Raw genomic sequence first — 25401 nt, forward strand, 5'->3', positions numbered from 1 at the left:
AATGAATATGGGGGTGTAGCTATCTCTTCAAGATAGTGATTTCACTTCCTTCAGACATATACCTAGAAGCTGAGTTGCTGGATTACCTGGTAAATCCGATTTTAATTTTTTAGGAAACTACATACTATTTTCCATTTTGTCTGTATCCCTCCAACAAGTGTACAAGGCTTCCAATTTCTCCACATCTTCACCAACACTTGTTATCTCTTGGTTTTTTTTTTTTTTTTTGATAATAGCTTTTCTAACAGGTGTGAAGCAATATCTTATTGTATTGATTTGCATCTTCCTGATGATGGGCATTAGTGATGTTGAACATCTTTTTATGTACTTGTTGGCCGTTTGTATGTCTCTCACCATTGAATGTAATGTTACCTGTGGGCTTGTCATATGTGGACTTTATTACATTGAGGTACATTAATTCTAAAGCGACTTTGTTGAGAGTTTTTTTTAATCAAAAAAAGATATTTCTATGATGAATGGATGTTAAATTTTGTCAAATGCTTTTTCTGCCTCTGTTGTGAAGTTGGGTGCTAACTGCACTCTGTCTCCCCTACAAGGAGGTGTTTCTTTCCATGCTGGGCTGGCCAGGCTTGAGAAAGTCATGACAGGGGTAATGAGAAACTCTTTCCTACTGGCTTCAATCAATTTTTCCTTATTTTTGGGCTCCACCCAGGTGCTGTAATGCCTCACCTGGAATCTATTTTCATGCATGGATAGTTATTCCAATTGGTGTTGCTGGTAGGAGACAAGTACTAGAAATTCTTATACTGCCATCCTGCTTGGGCATCTCTGAGTATCACCATGCCCCGTGGTAAAGGTCAATAGAAAACTACAACAACCAATCTAAACAGGAAAACTAATGACTCAGACCCTTCAGGAATGAAGGTTTGGGCCATCCCACTAAGTAAAGAATTACAATCAGATGAAGTGCTGCCTGAAGGCAAAGGAAATACAGAATGGGTTTTGTAGAAGGTAGTCATAAATACCCGTTACAGGGGCACCTGGGTGACTCCGTTGGTTGCGCATCCAACTCTCGATTTTGGCTCAGGTCATGATGTCACAGTTGTGGGACTGAGCCCTGCATCAGGCTATGTGCTGAGTATGGAGCCTGCATGTGTGTGTACATGCACTCACTCTCTCAATAAATAAATAAATAAATAAATAAATAAATACCACTTATAACCACATGACCAGTTACTGTAACTGCCAGGAGTATTTCCTCCTTATAAATTTTTTTGATTACAAATGTGTATATTTACATATATACATGTTTATATTTATAGATATCCATCATATATGTATCTATCACATATATTATACATATATATGACCTACATCTCAAATGTTTTTGTTTTCTTCCTTCTCTTATTCCTTTATTATGTAACATAGAGGTATGGAATTTATGTCATAGTATTTATTGTTCAATTTACATCACAGTATTTAAGTTACCAATTTGAGTTATGGATATCAAGGAGAAGAATAAAAGTCACTCAAGGACTTTATGCCCTCTTCTGTGGAAAGAGCTAGTCCATTTTTGTTTGTATGCATGATAGTTATATCATGTTTGGCAGAATTATGACCTTGTTATTGTCTTTATTCTGAGATTAAGTATGGTTTAAGGAGATTTATATGGGTGCCAAGCTGACAAGGGGTGGACTTTGTGAATGGTTAATTTTACATGTCAACTTGACTGGGCCACATGGCCCAGATATTTGGTCAAACATTCTGCTGGATGTGTCTATGAGAGTTTTTGCATGAGATAAACATTTGAATTGGTAGACTGAGTGAAGCAGATTGCCTCCCTAATGTGAGTGGGCCACATCCAATCAGCTGAAGGCCTGAATAAAACAAAAAGACTGACTCTCTTGTGAATAAGAGGGAACTCCTGCCTATTTGAGCTGAGACATTGATTTTTTTCTGGCCCTTTGACTCAGACTGAAACACTGGCTCAACTTTGGTCCTGATCCTACTGGTTTTCAAATTGGAACTTACACCATTGGCTCTCCTGGTTCTCAGGCCTTCAAAGTCAGGCTAGAATTATATATTGACTTTCATGGCTTTCCACCTGCTGGCTAAGATCCTGGGACTTCTCAGCCTCCATGATTGGGTGAGCCAATTCCTTATAATAAATTTCTTTACGTGTGTGTGTGTGTGTGTGTGTGTGTGTTTGTCTGTGTATATATCATATTGGATATATTTTTCTCTAATACAGTGCTTTTTTGAGTAATATGAATTACCAGAGTTCCAAGCCATGAGGCTACCTTTAATAAAATAAACTAGAGTTTAGATTTTTAATGTACTCATAACTAATACAGTATATAAATATTACAGTAAAACTATTTGATCAGAATTTATAATTATTAATCCAAGATGATAATTTTGAATTTTGCCATATACTAATAGACATTTTTTAATGGTTAATCCAATTTTTTTCAAACTTCTAAATCCTGTTTTTTTGTTTTTTGTTTTTTGTTTTTTTTTTAACGTTTATTTATTTTTGAGACAGAGAGACAGAGCATGAACGGGGGAGGGTCAGAGAGAGGGAGACACAGAATCTGAAACAGGCTCCAGGCTCTGAGCTGCGAGCACAGAGCCCTACGCGGGGCTAGAACTCACGGACCGCGAGATCAGGACCTGAGCCGAAGTCGGCCGCTTAACCGACTGAGCCACCCAGGCGCCCCTAAATCCTGTTTTAAAAATCTTGTTTAGTGTCTACTACTAACTAACTAGTTTGGGGCAAGTTACTTAAATTTTTGGGGATTCACTTTTCCTATCTCTAATATATAATGCTACTGAACTAAATATTCTCCAAGGTTCCTTTCCATTACAGTGAGTGATCTGTGGCATTTCAGAATCTTCTGAGGTGAGAAAAAACATGGTGGACTGTATTTTTCAGAGAGCCCAATAAATAGCTGCCTAGTTGTCTCAACAGATTCTGTACAATTTAAAGGAGGGTTGGAGGCTGAAACATCACTCTGTTACTGTTGGAGGACTTCTATTCTCTGTGGGCAGCTCAATCCCAGTAGAAGAGAAAGGGAAGTTGGTCTGAGTATGTCCAGCTCAGATTATTCTTTTCAATTTTACTCATCAGATAAATCTCATCTGTACCCCAAGGGTGGAGACAGTAAAGGGACAGAGAGAAGCTAGGAGTAGAATGTAATAGACTTCCAATATGCTTTGGAAAGAAACATAGAGAATGGAAGAATAATTTCTCGCTAACAATATGTCAGAGCAGAAGGTATAAACTGGGAGATTAAAATAGGTAACCATGTGTCAAATTACAGAGGCACTTGAAACCAAAGACAATAGAGAGTCTCTGTAGGTACCTGAGAAGGAGCAAGGTGAAAACTAAACAAAATTTAAAGAAAAGCATAACCCAGTGATAAATTAAGAAAAAAAAAAATTTGGAGAGCAAAGAGGGATTGGATGGATTAGAAAGGAAAGAGGTGATAAAGGCTTAGGCATTTTGTTTTTGAAGGACATATTTCAAGAACAGAAGGGAGATACACGAAACAGGGTTATTCTGTCTTGATCTGAAGGACAGGGTTCATATGATCTAGAGTGGAAGTTATGCCACTATGGTCTTTGGTTCAGTGTAAGAAAGAGTTCAGGATTAGAACTATTGAAATGTGTGTTGGGCTACAGTCAGGTTTTTTTGTGCAGAGCAAGAGGAATGGTTGTGAGCCAAGTGTGGCTCACTTTCACGTTGTCTTTGAGTTCAGGAGGTATTTTTATTTTATTTATTAATTTAATTTAATTTAATTTAATTTAACTTAATTTAATTATTTAATTTTTCTTTAAAAAACTTTTTAAAGTTTTTTGTATTACTTTTATTTTAGTTAGTTAATATACAGTGCAATATTGGTTTCAGAAGTAGCATTCAGTGATTCGTCACTTACATACAACACCCAGGGCTCATCACAAGTACCCTCCTTAATACCCTCACCAACCTAGCCCATCTCCCACCATTTTAAAACATTTGAATAAGTAGTTAATATTTAATCTCTTTTAAAAGTCACCAAAAATCTGGATTTCCAATTCCTCTTGAAATATTAGGAGAACTAGCAGCAACGGGCCCATTTAACTGAAGATCACAACTGGATAGAGCTGTGTAGGGACTGCCCCATGTAGACAAGGCGCGTGTTCCCTTTTGGCCACAGTCCCAACAACTTCTTCTTCTTCTTTTTTTTCCTTTTCTTTTCTTTATTTTGGGGGGGGGGAGAGAGAGGGAGGGAAAGACAGAGCTCATGCATGCAGGGGAGGGGCAGAGAGAGGGAGAGAGAATGAATTCCAAGCAGGCTCTGCACTGTCAGCGCAGAGCCCTATGCGGGGCTCGAACTCACGAGCCGTGAGATCATGACCTGAGCCGATCCAAGAGTCCAACACTTAACCGACTGAGCCACCCAGGTGCCCCCCACCACCACTCCTAATTGCATGATACCTTCACTTTTTTCATTACCTGTCTGGTCCTTCTAGGCATTTGACTTTTCTATTCCTGTTATAGATGGAATCTCTGTTCTGAGAGGGAGGATGAATTTAATGACTTTTGACCCAGAACTTCTTTCATACCATGATTTCTTCTATTTTTCTCTAACTTTATTTTATTTTAAATATGACCAGCTTCCTTCTGTTGTGCTATTTTCATTATCCAAATTTTCAATATTCCGGTAATATTTCCTTTTGCTTTGGAACAACCATGTGAACTTTCCATCTGCAATAAACAAAAATGGCCAGCAGAATCTGCAGATAGGCTTGATCCCAGGCAAAATGAGTATGTGGTCAAATTTGTTAGAGGCATTGCTTCTCCCTCTCCCATCCCAGTACTCCCTCATTGAAAATGGAGGCTCCCTTGTTATAGGCGCATTCTTTCAGCTTACCCTCCCTAATCGTTGCTTAACAAAGCCCCACAGCACTCTGCATGGTTCCTGGTTGACCTATTGGACTGTTTAGCGTATCTTAATTTCTGAGAAATTATTCCAAAGCCATGACAGAAAAGCTATATACTCCATAGTCACCCTAAGGAATACTGATCACAAGGGATTAGATAAGAGAGAAAATGATTCTAGAAAAGCTAGGGAGAGATGCAAGGACAGTGAGGGGACAGAAGCAATGGGAAGCTAGATGGCCAAGGGAGCAGTGGTAGGGCAGGGGAGGGACTGGCAGTGGAGGGATAGAGCAAAGTGTGGGTTCATAGCAGAGTGGGTATAGGTTGAACTTCTTCAAGTAGAGATCATAACTACTGTTGTTACCTTTATGTATCCTGGTACTGGACTGGAGGTGGTTCCTTTTGTGTTTCCCTCACCTGGTTGACTGAGCATCTCATTTCTTCATAGTGATTGACAGAGAGCCAATAAAATAGATGAACACTTGGTATGATGGTATGATGATAAAAGGAAAAGAAACCCTAGGTACTAAGGAATATATATATTAATAATAACAAAACCCCTACAATATAATATGTATATGCAGTACTCTACCCCATACGGTGGATTTTCAGTCACAAACATTGCCCCATTTCTCAGAAGAGTCCCAGAAAATGAAATGAAATACGCGTCCTTGGGTACCACCAAACTACGGCTGATGATTTGTCCCAAGGCTCATGCTATAGTAAAGCATCGTTGTCTTCCATGAGATAAATATTAAATATCAGAGACATAAACCAAACCTGTTACTTCCTTATGATAATTTATATCAACCAGCAAACATTTAACTAACTGTAAGTTCCAAAATATGATCATTGGCAAGTTTGTAGTATGTTAGAATTTATCAAACACTTTCATAGATACCACTTTTTAAATTCCTCATAAGGCTGAAACATGACCTTTGATTCTTCAGCCTTGAGTTGCATGTTCCTCCCACTGCACAGTTGTGCCTTCTGCTGTTCCCAGCAGTTCCTGAGTTTTGCGAAGGTACGTTTCCCATACGCTGTTCAGTAAGGCAGATCAACACCAAATGTGTTGTGTATCCCCAAAAGAATAATGTTGTAATTGAGGATTGCCTTCTTGACTTAGAACGTGAAATACCAGGGTCAGTAAATCGAAGATTAACTACCAGTATTTCTCTTTAAAAGACAATAAAATGGAAATGAATGTGTATACATTTTGATTGCACAGGGCTCAGATATATCATAAAGTTGATACAAAGACCAGAACGGGGGCGCCAGGGTGGCCCAGTTGGCTGAGCATCTGATTATTGATTTTGGCTCAGGTCATGATCTCACCGTTCATGGGTTTGAGTTCCGTGTTGGGCTCCATGCTTGCAGCACAGAGCTTGCTTGGGATTCTCTCTCTCTCTCCCCCATTTGTGCTCTCTCTCTCTCTCAAAAGAAATAAATAAACTTGAAAAAAAGAAGACCATAGCAATCCTAGCTCTACTATATTATAAATATGCCCCATCTAAACAAATACATTGGGTAAAATAGCCATCAATTACATGTGCAAGAAGCGCTATGTATTTAACGTAACAGTGTAAAATATTCAATGATACGGTCTTAAGTTCTACATGCAACCATCCTTTAAGAAACTACCACTTGTGTAGTTTTAGTTTAGTAGCAAAGATGGATGAGGCATACTTACGCTAAAAATTATTCATTATTTATCTGACATTCAAATTTAACTGAATGTCTTGTATTTTCATTTGCTACATCTGGCAATGTAAGTCAGAAAGGTCAGGCATTTATTTGTTTATAAGTTTTTTATTTTTTATTTTCTTAAAATGTTTATTTTTGAGAGGGGGGGTGCACAAGTGGGGGAGGGGGAAGAGAGAGAGGGAGACACAGAATCCAAAGAAGGCTACAGGCTCTGAGCTGTCAGCACAGAGCCCCACGTGGGGCTCGAACTCACGAACCATGAGATCATGACCTGAGCTGAAGACGGACACTTAACCAACTGAGCCGCCCAGGTGTCCCTGTTTATAAGTTTTTTAAAAGTTTATTTATTTATTTTGAGAGAGGGGGAGAGAGAGAGAGAGAGAGAGAGAGAGAGAGAGAGAGAGAAAGTGCATACATGTGTATGCGTGAGCAGGGGAGGGGTAGAGAGAGGGAGAGAGAGAATCCCCCAGTTGAGTAGGGCTCAGACTCATGAACAATGAGATCATGACCTGAGCCGAAACCAAGAGTTGGAAGCTTAACTGACTGAGCTACCCAGGCGCCCCAATAAGTTTTTCATTTTAATTCCAGTATAGTCAACATACAGTGTTATACTAGTTTCAGGAGTACAATATAGTCATTCAACAATTCTACCCATTACTCAGCGCTTATCATAAGAAGTGTAGTCTTTAATGTTTATTTACTTTTTTGAGGCAGAACATGAGTGGGGGAGGGGCAGAGAGACAGAGAGCCACAGCATCTGAAACAGACTCCAGGCTCCGAGCTGTCAGCACAGAGCCCCACACGAGGCTTGAACTCACGAACTGTGAGATCATGACATGAACTGAAGCTGGACCCTTAGCCACCTGAGCCACCCAGGTGCCCCGACAAGTGTACTTGTTAATTCTTTTCACTCTATTTCACCCATGCTCCCACCGAACTCCCCTCTGGTAACCACCAGTTTGTTCTCTATAGTTAAGAGTCTGTTTCTTGGTTTGTATCTCTTTTCTTATCTTGCTCATTTGTTTTTCTTCTTAAATGCCACATATAATTGCAATCATATGGTATTTGTCTTTCTCTGACTGATTTATTTTGCTTAGCATTATACCCTCTAGCTCCGTCCATGTTGTTGCAACTGGCAAGGTTTCATTCTTTTTTTATGACTGATTAGTATTCCATTGTATGTACACACACCACCTCTTTAGAAAAATTTTTTTTAACATTTATTCATTTTTGAAAGGCAGAGAGGCAGAGCGTGAATGGAGGAGGGGCAGAGAGAGAGGGAGACATAGAAACCGAAGCAGGCTCCAGGCTCTGAGCTGTCAGCACAGAGCCCGACGCGGGGCTCGAACTCACGGACCGCGAGATCGTGACCTGAGCCGAAGTCGGACGCCCAACTGACTGAGCCTCCCAGGCGCCCTCACCACATCTTCTTTATTCATTTATCTATTGACAGACGCTTGGGCTGCTTCCATAGTTTGGCTATTGTAAATAATGCTGAAATAAATATACAGATGCATATATCTCTTTGAATTAGTGTTTTTGTATTTTGGGGGTAAATACCTAGTAGTGTGATTGCTGAATTGTAGAGAAGTTCTGTTTTTAACTTTTTGAGGAAACTCCATGCTGTCTGTCTTCCACAGTGGCTGCACCAGTTTACATTCCCACCAATAGTGCACGAGGTTTCCTTTTCCTCCGCATCCTCATGAACACTTATTGTTTCTTGTATTTTTAATTTTAGCCATTCTGACAAGTGTGAGGTGATATCTCACTGTGGTTTTGATTTGAATTTCCCTGATGCTGAGTGATGCCGAGCATCTTTTCATGGGTCTTTCGGCCACGTGTATGTCTTCTTTGAAGGTGTTCATGTCTTCTACCCATTTTTTATTGGATTATTTGTTGAGTGTTGAGTTGGGTCAGTTCTTTGTGTATTTTGAATACTCACCCTTTATCGGATATGTAATTTGCAAATATCTTCTCCCATTCGGTAGGGTGCTGTTTAGGTTGGTTGATTATTTTTTTTTGCTGTACAGAAGCTTTTTATTTCGAAGTAGTCCAAGTGGTTTATTTTTGCTATTATTTCCCTTGCCTCAGGAGACATATGTAGAAAGAAGTTTTTATGGCCAATGTTAGAGAATTTTCTGCCTGTGCTCTCTTCTAAGATTTTTATTGTTTCAGGTCTCACATTTAATATATTCTGAGTTTATTTTTGTGTACGGTGTAAGAAAGTGGTCCAGTTTTATCCTTTTGCATTTAGCTATCCAGTTTTCCCAACACCATTTGTTGAAGAGACTTTTTCCCATTGCATAGTCTTGCCTTCTTTGTCAAAGACTAATTGACCATATAATTGCAAGTTTGTTCCTGGGTCTTCTGTTCTGCTCTATTGATCTATATGTCTATTTTTGTGCCATATACTGTTTTGATTACAACAGCTGTTTTGATTACAACAGCTTTGTTATATAACCTGAAGTCTGGAATTGTGATACCTTGAGTTTTATTTTTCTCTTTCAGCATTGCTTTGGCTATTTGGGGTCCTTTGTGGTTTCATACAAATTTTAGGTTAGTTTGTCCTAGTTCTGTGAAAAATGGTTTTGGTATTTTAATAGGGAGTGCATTAAATCTGTAGATTGCTCTGGGTAGTGTAGACATTTAACAATATTTATTCTTCCAACCCATGACATGGAACGTCTTTGCATTTCTTTGTGTCATCTTCAATTACTTTTATCAATGTTTTCTAGTTTTCAGAGCACAGGTTGTTTACCTCTTTGGTTAAGCTTATTCCTAGGCATTTTAATATTTTTGGTGCAACTATAACTGGGATTGTTTTCTTAATTTCTCTTTCTGCTGCTTCATTATTAGTGTTTAGAGATGCAACATATTTCTGCACATTGATTTTGTATCCTATGACTTTATCGAATTTGTATGTCAGTTCTATTTTTTGGTGGAGTCTTTAGGGTTTTCCTCATACAGTATCATGTTATCTGCAAACAGTGAAAGTTTTACTCCCTCCTTACCAATTTGGATGTCTTTTATTTCTTTTTCTTGTCTGGTTACTGTGGCCAGCACTTACAGACCTATACTGAATAAGAGTGGTGAGAGTGGACATCTTGGTCTTGTTTCTGACCTTAGGGGAGAGGCTCTCAGTGGTTCCCCATTGAGTATGATGTTGGCTGTGGGCTTTTCATATAAGGCTTTTATTATGTTGAGGTACATTCCCTCTAACTCTATTTTGTTAAGGGTTTTTTATCATGAGTGGATGTTGTACTTTGTCAAGTGCTTTTTCTGCACCTATGAAATGATTATATGGTTTTTATCCTTTCTTTTATTGATGTGATGTATCACATTTATTGGTTTGTGAATACTGAACCACCCTTGCATCCCAGCAATAAATCTCACTTAATTGTGGTGAATGGTTTTTCAAAGTATTGTTGGATTTGGTTTGTTAGTATTTTGTTGACAACTTTTGCATCTCTGTTCATCAGTGATACTGGCCTGTAGTTCTCTCTCTCTCTTTTTTTTTTTATGGTGCCTTTATCTGGTTTTGCTATCAGGGTAATGTTGGTCTTCATAGAGGAAGTTTTCCTTCCTCTTCTGTGTTTTGGAATAGTTTGAGAAAAATAAGTATTAACTCTTCTTTAAATGTTTGGTAGAATTTTCCTGAAAAGCTGTGTGGTCTTGGACTTTGCTTGTTGGGAGTTCTTTGATTACTAATTTAATTTCATTGCTGGTAATTGATCTGTTCAAATTCTCTATTTCTTCCTGCTTCAGTTTGGGTAAGTTATATGTATCTAGGAATTTATCCATTTCTTCTAGGTTGTCCAATTTGTTGGCATATAATTTTTCATAATATTCTCTTACAATTGCTTGTATTTCTGTGATGTTGGTTGTTATTCCTCCTCTTTCATTAGTGATTTTGTTTATTTGAGTCTTTCCTCTTTTTTTTTTTTTGAAGTGGTCAGGCCTTTATATCCCTTCCTAAACCAGTTCAATGTGGATCACCCATGGAATGGTGTGATCTTAGGCATGCCTGGGAGTGGTATTACTCTCTGACATTGAAGCAATCCCTAAAGGGGCTGACATCTGAGAGTGTCTGCTGATACAAGTCCCATCAGCTAGGGCAACAAACCTTTTTTGAGGGACATTCTGGGCATCACAGCTCCGTGTTAATTACACTATCTTTTTGCTATTTTTTTTAAGGTAAGCTCTGTGCTCAACATGAGGCTTGAACTCATGACCCCGAGATCAAGAGTCACATGCTCTACCAACTGAGCCACTCAGGTGTCCCTATTTTTGTTGTTTTTAATGTTTCCCTACAGTGACCAGAAATAATAAAAAATCATTTAATTACCTTTAGTACAACAATTAAAGTGAAGATTATTTTTTTCAAAACCAGTCTCTGCAATATTCAAATACTGCATACAAAAGTAAATGTGTAAGAATGGTCATTGTTCTTTTCTTTCATTATTGTCTGTTTACTAATAAGGACTAGGGGGGCCATACATATGAGTTTTTCTAAGACATTTTTGGCTTACATGTCCTCTTTTGGCTTAAATATTAATAACACCCATTTCACTCTCAAAAGTTCCTCGGTTTGGAAAAGAAATTCTTTTGGTCTCCTTATTAGGATCCTCTTAGTGCTTCTCATGGCCAATGGACATTATTTTCAACTTCTGTACAATGAGAAACGATATTGTTGGGCTTTATAACCCCATAGAGGGACCCACTCTCTTTTTCTAGTTTCAGTTTAAGAAAAGTTCTTATAAGGCAAGGATCTCCCCTCTCCTTTTCTTTTCTTTTTAATTTTTTTTAATGTTTATTTATTATTGAGAAACAGAGGCAGAGCACAAGCAGGGGAGGGGCAGAGAGAAGGGGAGACACAGAATCCGAAGCAGGCTCCAGGCTCTGAGCTGTCAGCACAGAGCCGGACGTGGGGCTCAAACTCACAAACCACGAGATCATGACCTGAGCCGAAGTCAGACGCTTAACTGACTGAGCCACCCAGGCACCACTCCCCACTCCTTTTCAACATCATACTGGATTCTAGCTAATGCAATAACACAAGAAAAGGAAATAAAAGGTATACAGATAGGAAAGGAAGAAGTAAAATCGTGTTTCTTCACAGGTGATATCATCTATGTAGAAAATACAAAAGCATCAACAACAACAAAAGTCCTGGAACTGACTAGCAATTATAGCAAAGTTGCAGGACACAAGGTTAATATACAAAAGTTAACTGCTTTCTTATATACCAGCAATGAACAAGTGGAATTTGAAATTAAAAACACAATACCATTTATATTAGAACTCCCAAAAGTAAAATACTTAGGTATAAATCTAGCAAAATACGCAAGATCTATATGAATAAAACTACAAGACTCTGATGAACAAAATAAAAGATATTTCATGTTTATGGATAAGAAGATTTAATATTGTCAAGATGTCAGTTCTTTCCAACTTGATCTATAGATTTAATGCAATCCCAATCAAAACCTCAGCAGGTTATTTTGTGGATATTGACAAAGGTACAATCCATGAAAGAAATAATTGTAAGCTGGACTTCATTAAAATTAAAAATTTATGCTCTGCAAAAAACAATGTCAAGAGAGTAAAAAGACAAGCCATAGATGGGAGAAAATATTTGCAAAAGACACATTTGAGAAAGGACTGTTGTACCAAATATACAAAGAACTCTTAAAGCTCAACAATAAAAGGGGTACCTTGGTGGTTTGGTTGGCTAAGTGTCCAACTCTTGGTTTTGGCTCAGATCATGATCTCATGGTTCATGAGTGTAAGCCCTGCTTTGGGCTCTGCGCTGATGGCATGGAGCTTGCTTGGGATTCTTTGTCTCCCTCTCTTTCTGCCCCTCCTCCTCCTCTTCCTCTCTCTCTCTCAAAAATAAATAAATAAACATTAGAAAAAGCTCAACAATAGAAAAAACAACTGAATTTAAAAATGGGCCAATGACATGAACAAATATCTTGCCAAAGAACATACACAGATAGAAATAAGTGTATGAAAAGATGCTCCATGCCATATGTCATCAGGGAAATGCAAATTAAAACAACAATGATACCATTACATATCTATTAGAATGGCCAAAAATCTACAACACTGATAGCACCAAATGCTGGCAAGGATGTGGGACAACAGAAGTTCTTATATATTGAGATGGGAATGCAAAACGGAACATTCACTTTGGAAGACAGTTTAGTGGTTTCATATAAAACTAATCATACTCTTACCATATGATCAGCAAGCATTCTTCTTGGTATTTACTCAAAGGAATTGAAAACTTACGTTCACACAAAAGCCTGCACACAGATGTTTATAGCAGCTTTATTCATAATTGCCAGAACTTCAAAGCAACCATGATGTACTTCAATAGGAAAATGACTAAATCAACAGTGGTGCATCCAGACAATGGAATATTATACAAAACTAAAAATACATGAGCTATCAAACTATGAAAAAATGTGAAGGAACTGTAAAATTACTACTAAGTGAAAGAAGCCAGTCTGAAAAGGCTACATAATTCCAAATATATGTCATTCTGGAAAAGGCAAAAATATGGAGACGTAAAAAGTTTAGTAGTTGTCCAGAGCTGGGGGAAGAAGGGTAAATACGCAAAGCATAGAGGATATTTAGGGCAGTAAAAATACTCTGTATGATACCATAATGACGGATGTATGTCATACATTTGTCCGTATCCATAGAATGTACAACAACCAAGAGTGATAGTTATGTAAACTATGGGCTTTTGGTGATAATGTGTCAGTACAGGTTCATCAGTTGTAATGAATGTACCGCTGGTAGGGGATGTGATAACGGAGGAGGCAGGGAGTATACGGGAAATTGCTGTACCTTGCCTTCAACTTTGCTGCAAACCTTAAACTGCTCTAAAAAAAGTCTTAAGAAAGTTTCAAGTAAGGACTTGATTGGCCATAGTGAGTCAGTCAAATGTGCCTGGAAGATCAAACAGTGTGAGTGGTCCATCTTAGGTCAGGTACCTGATTCTAAATGAACAAACTATGGCTGGATTTGGAGAGGAACTCGGGGAGCAAGACCATGGATTATAGACCTAATCATGGGGACCTATTTCTTAGAACATTTTCAGAAGTGGGGAGATACCTGAGTAGGGGAGGTTCCCCAAGAAGGGTCCACTACAAATTAATTTAACACAATGTGTGGTGCTACTTGTTACTTGCACAAAATCTATCACTCAAATTTCAGATGCTACCCTTTCATGAACATATTTTAGGATTTTTTTTTAATTTTTTAATATATGAAATTTACTGTCAAATTGGTTTCCATACAACACCCAGTGCTCATCCCAAAAGGTTCCCTCTTCAATACCCATCGCCCACCCTGCCCTCCCTCCCACCCCCCATCAACCCTCAGTTTGTTCTCAGTTTTTAACAGTCTCTTATGCTTTGGCTCTCTCCCAACATATTTTAGGATTTGGATGGTTATGCTCACCTTATCTACCCTGGTCATGATTTTAAATTATTATTTTTTAAAGTTTATTTATTTCTGAGAGAGAAACAGGGCATGAGCTGGAGAGAGGCAGAGAAAGAGGGAGACACAGAATCTTGAAGCAGGCTCCAGGTTCCAGTCTCCGGCTCTCAGCACAGAGCCCCACGCAAGGCTTGACTCACAAATGGTGAGATCATGACCTGAGCGGAAGTTGGTCGCTTAAGAGACTCAGCTGCCCAGGCGCCCCGTATACTGTTCATGATTTTAAAGTCTTTGAAAATATCCTCATTATTTATCTTGCCAGATGGTATGGTTCTTATCTTTTTAGGTGTTTTCATCTGGCAGCAGCTTGGTCATTTAAAATGCCTTTTCCTGGATCATGTTTAATTTCTTTATAGGACTTGTATGTCATAGTTTGGTGTGTCATATTTTCTATTTGATTATCAGTATTGTTTTGCTGTCATTTTTAGATAAAGTTGTTTTATTCAGGAGGCAGTCAATTCCACAGTCTGTTTCCCACATTGGAGTTGAAAGGGTGTGTGTGTGTGTGTGTGTGTGTGTGTGCGCGCGCGCGTACGCGCATGTGTGCGTGTTATTGCCAGCTGCAATTTGGATAATAAACCATGGGTGCAGTGATGTTTGAAGGTGGGATGTATAGCTATTTAGATATATAAATAGTTTAGGTTACTCATTTCAAAACTTACTTGTTGATAATAAAATTCTTTTATTAGTTTTTTGGCCATGTCACACAGCCTCAGAAAATTTGTTTATAGTTTATCTCAGTTCACCCAAACATTTTATTACATGGAAAAACTTACTGTGTTCTGCGGGATAGGGCATTTTAGCATGCAATATACCCCTTAGATAATTTATCAGAATAGCAAGTAAAAAGTCTTAAAACTTGTCTCTGGAGAATCCTCAAGTTTCTCTTTTCCTTCTGGAGCAGTGACTTTCTGTGTCGATCATTTGTTCTCTGTCCCTCAGCCACGTCTGTATCCACGATATGAATAGTCTAATCCCATGACAAGCTAACAGAGATAATCTAGCTGGCTCAGCTTTAATTTATGTGCTGCAGTATAGGAAATGACAAAAGGTGAGCAAAAGCATATTATATGATCTAAGGAGCTCTATAAATGTTAGCTGTTCTTTTTGCCTTAGAAGAACAGAATAAAAATATATAATGACTACTGATCAAGGTTTAAGCTTTCATAGTTATGTCTTTAGAAATCTCAACACGTTAATATGTTGGCAAAATATAATATTAATACTTAATAGGGTAGATTAATAAATGTTGCTAATTATAGTGTTGATCAGATTAAACTAAATCTAATGGGTGATGACGTGGTTAATTTAAAGTATAGAAAAAATTAAATTCTCTAGTAAGTGAGATTCTTGGCCCTCTCTTAGGGAGTGGTACTTCAATGTAAGAAACAAATATCTGCACCATAATTGATTTTGTTTTGGAATTATACAAATAATTGTATAGAATGGCTGCATTCAGAATTCTCTAGTAAGGAGTTAGGAACATAATTCTGAACAGTTCTGTGTATGGATCAATATGTTGGTGGTTTTAAACAGACAAAATAAAATTTTAAATTGTATTTATAGCCAAGTGCCATGATTTAAAAATATTATAGATCCTTTCAAGAGACAGTTTCAGGTATTTTGTTTTGGGGCGGTGGTCAAGTAGATTTTGCTTCTTCTTTTTTTTTTTATTTTTTTTTTTATTTTATTTTTTGGGACAGAGAGAGACAGAGCATGAACGGGGGAGGGACAGAGAGAGAGGGAGACACAGAATCGGAAACAGGCTCCAGGCTCTGAGCCATCAGCCCAGAGCCTGACGCGGGGCTCGAACTCACGGACTGTGAGATCGTGACCTGGCTGAAGTCGGACGCCCAACCGACTGCGCCACCCAGGCGCCCCTAGATTTTGCTTCTTTAGAGTCAGGCAAACATGGCTCCTGACCCAACTCTGCTTCTTAGTGGTCACATGACCATGGACATTTCTTCACTTCCCGAAGTCACAGTTCCCTCCTCAGTCAAACTGGGGGCAATAATGGTAGTTCCTTGGGCACCTGGGTGGGTCAGACAGTCAAGTGACTGACTCTTGATTTCGGCTGGAGTCATGGTCTCATGGTTTGAGCCCTCATCGGGCTCTGCACCGACGTCGTGGAACCCATTTGGGATTCTCTCTCTCTCTCTGCCTCTCGCTCTATGTCCCACCCCTGTTTCTCTCAAAATAAATAAATAAACTTTAAAAAATGTTAAAAAAAAAAGTAGTTCCTTCTTAGAATTGCCTGAAATTAAATGAGGTGTCTAGATAAAGGGCTTAACTCAGTATCTGGCACACAGTAGGTGCCGTATAAATAATTCCTCTTCTCCCTCCTCCTTCTCCTTGTTATTGTCTTGTTTTTATTATTTCTTGTGTTCTCTTCTGTTTCTCACTGAATTTGGGACTATCTAAAACAGGATTTAAGAAGCTACAGTTGTCGAATTCTGAAGATATACTGAAGGTAGTACAAGAAAATTCACTAGATGAAAAAATTATCCCTTGGAAATATCTGAGACACAAAAGACTAGAGAGGTAGGAGGACAATAGCTATTGTATTTGGATGGATTTCCTCTGAGGTTGCACGGGGCCTCCCCCACAGTACTTTTCGTTCATGTTGGACAGCTTCCAGTGCTGCGATGCGCGGCTCCTTTATGCAGCCAGACTATGGGACTGGGTGTAGAGGGACTGGTCCTATTGGGACCGAGACTTCAGAGCTACAACCTTCTTTGTGTTTACAAAGCAATGCCATATGGGAGATCGGAAATGGATTACACTGTAGACTGACCAGGATTTTTGCAAGTCAATTTTTTTTTTTAAACAAACCATGTACACAGCATGATAGAAAGTACTGGAAAGCCTGGAAAAAGAAAACCTGAATCCAGTCCCAGCTCTGCCACAGATTGATGTGACCTTGAGCAACAAGCTTAAACTCTGCTCCTTTGCTTCTATGATTGTACAATAATGACTTTGAATTCCTAGATGATCTCAAAGGTAATTTCTGACTCAAATGTTTTCTAATTCTATATTTTCTTAAGTCCTGTGGCAATTATACTAAACTGTTTTTGTTTTTTTTTGTTTTTTTTTTTTGTATCATTCCTGGTTCAAGGTTAACTTGTGAAAAGAGCAGACATGGGGAAAAAGACCTCAGGAACAGAATAGGACTTGAATTCAGGGTTCCAATTCCAGTTATGATGTCAAGCAGCTGTATGATCTTGGGAAATCCATTGGCCCATTGCATTTAACCCTAGCTGCACATTCAATTAATCTGGGAGGATATTAAAAACACTGATGTTGGATCCCACTCTTGAAGATTCTAAATTGTCAGGCATTGATAAGTTGTTAAAGCTCTCTAGGTAATTGGATGTGCAGCCAGGGTAGAGAATCACTGCAAAATCAGTGAGCCTTAGTGTCCTCACATCTTAAGATAGAGCTTCTAAAACATGGTAGTATTTGCTCTCTCCATGTCACAGAATTGAGGATCAAATAAAATAAAACAGATAAAACTACTTTGTGATGTGTAAATGCACAGTAATTATTAAAGCAGACATTATTAAAGGGCTTAGCTATTGTTACTATGCAAATGTTAGGGATTATCATAGGTATATTAATTCTGTTGCTGGGGTTCTAATCTTTTCCGATAAAATTCAACTGCTGTCTCTAAAAGTAGTTGAGGTCCCCCCACCTCCCACCCAATCCTATGTGGCAATTTCCTTCTGCAGAAATTCCTGGTGTTGCTCTGGGACCTGGTGAAGACTTAATGATTATGTGTTGACTCAGATTATTCTTATTAACCACAATTCCTCTAAGCTTTGCATAGCATATATCATCACCACCAATCACCACGACATGCTGCTTTATCCCTTTGCGCTACAGCTTGTAAATGCTCTAAACTGTGGGTAAACTAGCCTAATGTGTGTGTCATGGGGAAAAAAAATTAAACTGTGTTTCAAATGTATCTTATTCTGTCAGGAAGTCTTAATTATCCTTCCTATAACATAATATTGTTAATATAACAACTGTTATATTGTTATAAACTTAATTATAGTTTTTTTCATATTTTAAATATTTTAATGGAGAGAGGAAGAGAGAGTGAGAGAGCATGCACCAGCGAGGGAGGGGCAGAGGGAGAGAGAGAATCTTAAGCAGGCCCCCTGCTCAGCACAGAGCCCAATTTGGGGGTCTGATCTCACGATCCTGGGATCATGACCTGAGCCGAAATCAAGAGTTGGATGCTCAGTCGACTGAACCACCCAGGCACCCCCTTAGTTTTAGGTTTTAAGAGGGGTCACCTTTCTTTAGATATTTTCACACTTCGGCAGTTTGATACATTTTTGTGTGTTCGACTATTCCCCTAGAAATGTCTGTGGCCATTGCAGTTTTGATAGTAAATATCTTTTCTTTTCCCAGAAAAATAATACTGTTGGAACACTGTTGGAATAAGTCACATCCTGACTTCTGGAATTGTTCCACTGTGGTCTCTTCTTCAGAACGAGCACAGGTATATTTACCATAGACTTGTAGACTGATTTTTCATGAACTTGAAGGTTGCCTGAGATGTTGGGTGTGGCCCTGTGTCAGGAGAACATACCTGTTGCCTCACAGCCTCTTAGGACTGAGTTTTGGGGAATGCAGGCAGATCACTGATGGCAACAGGCTCCAGGAAGGGCTGCCACTGAGCGTTACTCCATCCCCTCAGCTGTCATGGCTGTAGCATTTATTCAGCATCTGTCTGTTCACCAGAAAATACACGTTGGCAAAACAAAAGGAAAGTCTGGGATCTTTCAGTATCTGTGCTTTTTTGGGAAATGGTTTCTGACATTCCCCTCCATTGTCTAAGTTTGGGAATTATCTCTAAAACAGAGCAATGCTTCTTTCCTTAAGAATCCCTTCAAGTGATGCATGTGAATTAAGAATGAAGCAACTACACGGGGCGCCTGGATGGCTCAGTCGGTTAAGCGTCCGACTTTGGCTCGGGTCATGATCTCACGGTTCATGGGTTTTAGCCCCGCGTCGGGGCTGTGCTGACAGCTCAGAGCCTGGAGCCCACTTCAGATTCTGTGCCTCCGTCTTTCTCTCTCTGCCCCCTCCCTGCTCACGTTCTGTCTGTCTCTGTCTCTCTGGAATAAATAAACATTAAAAAAAAGTTGAAAAAAAGAATTAAGCAACTATATTGTTAATTAAATGGATAGTTAAATTTCAGTGAGAAGTGGCTTTGTTTGGAGTTAGAGTCATGTATAGCATTGCATATGCTTTTCTGCTCACAAGCATAGGAGATAGTGCAGTTGATGAAAAATGTTAACCTTAAGATAGATATATATACACACATATAGTTAAAAATGGTAAGTTGACAAACTAGGCCTGTAGGCTGCATGCTTTTTACATTTTTAAAAGGGTTGTAAAAAAAAAAAAAAAGGAATATGCGTCAGAGACCATATGGCACACAAGGCCTAAACTATTTACTATCTGGCCCTTTATAGAAACTGTTTGCTGACCCTTGAACCACGTGCAAAGCACCAGTAATAGATCTCACTCCTTTTTTTTTTTCACTTTCCCCAAAAGCACACTGTCTTCTTTCTTTGGTGATATTAACTGCCACTCGCAAACTCAGTCTTCACAGCCATTCTAAAAAGAGAGGGAGAAACCTCCCTGAGCGGAATCTGTACCGGATCTGCCCCCAGCCAGCTCTCTTGACACTGAGCCCAGCCACCCTTGGCCCTTGTTTGTGCTGTTGCTGTCACTCTGCAGACCGCTCCCCGACATCATTGCCATCCACTAGTTTGCTGCATGCCTTCTTTGACCTTGGCTTTTTGGCCAAATCGTTCTTCCATTCTAATTATACTTGCGCATCTGCTCTGTTACGTCACCCTCCTTTTTTGCCAGCTTTCACCCACCAAGGCCCCTTTTCTGTGATGCCTTTATCTCCCTTCTCCCCCAGAGTCTCAGTGCGCTAGAGGCAGAGGCCTTCCAAATCTAATATTTCTACCCTTACTTTTACATGGTCTTGTCCAGGCCCAGTTTTCTCACTGGTTATAAAGTGGGTCCAGTTCTGCCCCTGTAAAGAGAGGACTTCTGGTGTCTTCCAGAACCAGACCAACTGAACCACTTACGTGAGCAGTATGGCTACTCTTTCTGGACACTGGTCGCACATCCCCTTGTTTGCGTTCACTTGGTGTCCATATCACTCGGTTAATTTCCTTCCCAAGGATCTTCTAGTCTCCTGCCTTCACCTACGACTGCAGCAGATTTCCATGCCTGTCACTTTGACCAGGCCACTCCAATGGTCCCTGATGTCCTTGGAATGCAGCACACATATCTAACCAGAGCTATCACAGCACTCAGACTTCTCATACATCCCTTTCTACATTCTAATCCAGCTTGCTGAATGCTTCCCTCTTCTGCCTGTGATTGGCTGTCTACTCAGCACACATTTATTGAGTGCTGACTCCATTCCAGGTACTATTGTAGGCTCTGGGCATCAGAGATGACCAGGATGCAGCCTAGTTCAGTATTTTTTTGAGAGGGGAAAGGTGACAGCACAAACATGAATATAGAGCAAAGCACCAGGTGGTGATTAACGAAGTATTAAATATCACGAGAGCACAGATAATATTTGGAACTAAACTGCATAACCATAAATATTCTAAACTATCTGATAAGAATATTTCCAATCTAACAAATTATCCACTTAAAGAATATTTAATTCTGGGTGGGGAGGGTACCTGGGTGGCTCAGTTGCTTAGGCGTCCAACTCTTGATTTCAGCTCAGGTCATGATCTCACAGTTGTGAGATCCAGCCCTGCATTGGGCTCTGTGCTGGGTACAGAGCCTGCTTAAGATTCTTTCTACCTCTCCCTTTGCCCCTCCCCCAACTCATACGCATGTGCGCGCACACGGGTGCTCTCTCCCCCCTCCCCTCAAAAAAATTTTTTTTTTGATTCAGTTTTTAACCTTCACTGAAATATATGGTTTAAGGAACAAACTTCTGGTAAGTTTTTCTGAGTGATTTACTCCTTCTGTAACTCACTATCTCATTTGCCTCCAGCCATGCCTGTAAACATTAAAGTTCTGCAAATAAATGCAGTCTTTTGATTATAGTGCAAAAGACAACTTCCTGTAAACACTCCTGCTCCTTATTAGAAACTGAAATGAGTCCTCATTCTGTTCCTTGAGTGCATGGAATGGTGGCTTAAACTGGTGGATGTTCACTTGGTCCAGGTTGACAGATAGCTTTATTTACTGGAATAGACTTTTTTTTTTGCACTTTATTTATTATTATTTTTTAATATGAAATTTAATGCCAAATTGGTTTCCATACAACACCCAGTGCTCACACCAACAGGTGCCCTTCTCAATTCCCATCACCCACCCTCCCCACCCTCCCACCCTCCATCGACCCTCAGTTTGTTCTCAGTTTTTAAGAGTCTCTTATGGTTTGGCTCCCTCCCTCTCTAACTTTTTTTTTTCCTTCCCCTCCCCCATGGTCTTCTGTCAAGTTTCTCAGGATCCACATAGGAGTGAAAACATATGGTATCTGTCTTTCTCTGTATGACTTATTTCACTTAGCATAACACTCTCCAGTTCCATCCATGTTGCTACAAATGGCCAGATTTCATTCTTTCTCATTGCCAAGTAGTATTCCATTGTATATATAAACCACATCTTCTTTATCCATTCATCAGCTGATGGACATTTAGGCTCTTTCCATAATTTGGCTATTGTTGAAAGTGCTGCTATAAACATTGGGGTACAAGTGCCCCTATGCATCAGCACTCCTGTATCCCTTGGGTCAATTCCTAGCAGTGCCATTGCTGGGTCATAGGGTAATCTATTTTTAATATTTTGAGGAAACTCCACTGTTTTCCAGAGTGGCTGCACCAGTTTGCATTCCCACCAGCAATGCAAGAGGGTGGAACAGGCTTTGAGACATTGTCACTAATTGCAGGAGAGTCCTTTCAAATAACTGCATCTTTGCGTCTTTCATTTCCTTCTTTTTTCTCATTCCTTGTACACCTCCTTCCTCCCAAGCCCTTTTTCAAGATAATAGCATTATATCAAATATAAGTTGGGAAAACTTAGCCAAGACATGCTTGTCTTGGGACACCCTCAAGAACACTGACCTACAAGTAGGAACTACAGGGAGGAAGAAGTGTTCATCAGCTTGCTCCAGTGTGACTCCTGCTACAGTGCACCACACATTTTTGTTTATTCATTGATGACATATTTTCTGAGTGCCTTCTTGGTGCCACAAACACCATACTAGGTTCTAGGGACAATACTGAGCCAAAGGGATCATTACTGCTGCCCTCATTTGGGGGAAACCAGCATCAGTTACAAGTTTACATTAATACATGTGTGATAATAAGTTAATATCTTAGTTACGATATAGAGAGGATGAGCTAATATTAGTGTTTAACCCCCTAACAGCTCTGTGATCTCTGGTCTCTGTATTATCTGTCTGCCTTCCTCCCTCCTTCCATCTCTTTCCCCACTCCCCACCTCTTCCTTCTTTGTTAAATGGGGGTTGTTGGGGTGGAAAAATTTTCCTCTATATTTCAAAGGTTCTTCTGGCCAGCCTAAGAGTTAAACTGACACAAGACAGATTAAAGGAGAAAAATAAAATTGAATTTCATACATATGAGAACTCTACATACATGGGAGTTCTCAAAACAGAAAGGTGAACTGAGATATATACACTATCCTGGGCTGAGGAATGGGATAGGCGCTGGGGGTTCCAAAGGAGAGAAGGTCAATGCACCTGGCAATAAGAATAAGCACGTTTGGTAATTAGATGCTTGCATTGCTGTATGGGGGTCACTCAGATAAATGTTATCCTTGGTAGTAACTCTTATTCTGAGAAAGATCCCCAATTTAAATTCTTATAGGCAGTTAAGGGAGGGGCAAACTTTTCTCTTGAGCCCACAGGGTTTCCATTGCCTTCAGCTCTAAATAATCCACATGCCAAAGTGGCACATTTGGGGAAGCCTTTTTCTGAACCTCTTTAGGGTGGAGAATATGGCCAACAACACTAAACCCTGTCATCACTATGGTGCTTTATACTCGTATTTTTTTCTTTTAGTTTTGGAACTCTGGATCCCCCGCAGTGGATGTTATAATCTCCATTTTAAATACTAATAATGGAGTAAGACAACATTGTTATCACTCACCGCCATTGGATGGATGAATAAAGGAAAGCTTGCATTGTGGGGCTTTGGGGGCAGAAATATGTCACAGGCCCTAAATGGAAACAAACCATAGGATTTAGTGGCTGCTAACCTACCTAACTCAGGGACTCTGGATTTACATTTTTTTACAGCAGCAAGAGAAAAATCGCCCCCTTACTCTGAAGAAGTCAGGGCTGGATCTCAAAATCTGTGGTGTGTCCTCCCCAGTGCAAGTCCACCCATATGGCTGACAAACGATGGATTTCCCCAAATAGCTGCCACACACTTGGTTTCTAAGTCTTCCCAGATACACCCAGTCACGCTTTCTGAACTTTTGAGCAAACACCCTTCCAGGTTCTTCAGCTTTCGGAAAAGCCCCTACGCATAGGCACAGGGGACAGAGGCCCGGGAGTGGGGGTGGGGCGGAGGGGGAGCGCCCCAGCTCTGGGGATTCCTGCGCAGGAGTCTGGCTCGCTGCGAGGCCTCCTGGCTCAGCGCGCCCACCAGCCCTCACCAGCCTGCAACGAGCAAACGTGCTTCGCAGTCCTCTTTTCACCGGCTAAGAGCCAGCTGAATGAGGAGCAGCGCTATTTTTACCTCTCCGGCCGCAATCCTTTATATTAATTTGCAGGAAGGAAATAAATAAAGGATTAGGAAGGAAATGCTTGGCCTTAGGGTCTCCCGGAGAAGGGGGTTGGAATAGGACGGGGGAGTATTTAAGATCTGGGGTGGTGGGAGAGGCAGGTAGATTTCTCTGGTTAATTGTTTCTCCCAAATCATCTTTGTCTCTGGCCTGGAAACCGCGGTACGCTTCTTTCTTCCCCTCTGGCTAATCTCTTATTGCCAGCCACCCCCCTCTCCCGCCCCCACCTCTGAAGATGCCACCGTCACCTCTGATGCTGCCTGGGATGCTGCATCACTCTGCTGCTTTTTTTCCCTCTCCCTTTTCCTCCACGATAAAGCATGCGCAGTGCGTCCTGTGCCAGGCAATAGCAACGGCATCCGTATCGGCATCAGCATCAGCATCAGGACCCGAAGGCGCGCTCGGGCGCGCTCTCGAGGGCGGGGCGCACGCCCGCGCCGCGCGCCCCCGCGCCGCTCGCTCTCACGCGCCGTCTCAGCATCCTCAGCCCCAGCAGCAGCCCCCGCAGTTGCTGGAGCGGCCGCGCCCGCCGCAGGGAGGGAGGAGCATCTGGGGAGGCTCCAAGTTGGCGGAGCGACTAGGACCCCCGGACTCTTCAGCGGCCGCCCGGGAGGGGCTGAGAGGCGAGCAGGGGAGGGGGCGCCGCCCAGCCCCTAGTCCCGAGCCCCGAGCCCCGGCCCCCTGCCCGCGGCGGCACCATGCGCGCTGAGCCGGCGTGACCGGCTCCGCCCGCAGCCTCCCCGCAGCCCAGCCCGGCGCTCTCGCTGGCCACACCGAGCGGCGCCCGGGAGCTATGAGCCATGAAGCCGCCCGGCAGCAGCTCCCGGCGGCCGCCCCTGGCGGGCTACAGCCTTCCCCGGGCCTCCGGCGGCCCCCGCGGCGGCCCCGCCGGCCCGGCGCCTGCCCGCGCCCTGGCCCGCGCGCCGCCCTGCCGCCTGCTCCTCGTCCTTCTCCTGCTGCCTCCACTCGCCACCTCGTCCCGGCCCCGTGCCTGGGGGGCTGCTGCACCCAGCGGTGGGTATGGCCCCGGTGCCCTTTGCATTGCCTTGCCTGCGGGCCCCTGCAGAGGAAAGCGAAGGGCACGCGGGTCCGTGCGCTCCGGACACGTCCCGGGCCCGGCCTTTCCCAGCCACCCTGCCTGCCTCTCCACCTCTTTCCCAAACCCCTGTTCATTCCAGTTCACTTTTTGAAGTCCGTTTCTGTTGCATTCACTAAAAACCCATTCCAATTACTGTCGGTTCCACTGGAAGGTATTTAGTGGATGCGGGGTCCCTCAGCGATCTGTGTAACTTGGCGGAGGGGAAACCGGTGGACGGTAAATGCAGTGAGGGAGCAAGTTGCTTCTTGGGTGGAGAGCCTGGATGTGAATGCGGGAGGCTGTAATAACGATAGTGGTAATGTGTTGTTTCCTCACATCGCCTGCTGGGTTTATTCACTGCTGTTGGACTTAAGATGGGGGAGGGAAACTTCGGAGAGAGAGACCTTTA

General features: G+C 41.3%; 1 protein-coding gene and 1 long non-coding RNA gene across 16 annotated transcripts in view; one reads left to right on the plus strand and one right to left on the minus strand.

Moving 5' to 3' along the window:
* The window catches only part of ADAM23 (ADAM metallopeptidase domain 23), a 318624-nt gene that overhangs the window by 93493 nt on the left and 199730 nt on the right, over positions 1-25401 (plus strand). For 7 of the 15 annotated variants that reach the window (XM_042995165.1, XM_042995168.1, XM_042995167.1 and 4 more), the window contains exon 1: positions 24715-24928. In XM_042995165.1, coding sequence (XP_042851099.1) covers positions 24715-24928 — 214 coding nt within the window. Of the gene's footprint in view, positions 1-1934; positions 2108-15043; positions 15153-16527; positions 17102-18517; positions 18609-24714; positions 24929-25401 lie in introns of those variants that run through there. The other 8 variants (XM_042995172.1, XM_042995171.1, XM_042995174.1 and 5 more) reach the window with 5 other exon arrangements.
* On the minus strand, positions 18619-24241 carry LOC122241005. The gene is made up of 3 exons (XR_006220897.1): positions 24163-24241; positions 23275-23344; positions 18619-18839 (listed from the first exon to the last, which is right to left on the minus strand). It is a non-coding gene; the product is annotated as an uncharacterized LOC122241005 (long non-coding RNA).

The sequence above is a fragment of the Panthera tigris genome, chromosome C1, assembly GCF_018350195.1.
Source record: "Panthera tigris isolate Pti1 chromosome C1, P.tigris_Pti1_mat1.1, whole genome shotgun sequence".
Classification (NCBI taxonomy): domain Eukaryota; kingdom Metazoa; phylum Chordata; class Mammalia; order Carnivora; family Felidae; genus Panthera; species Panthera tigris.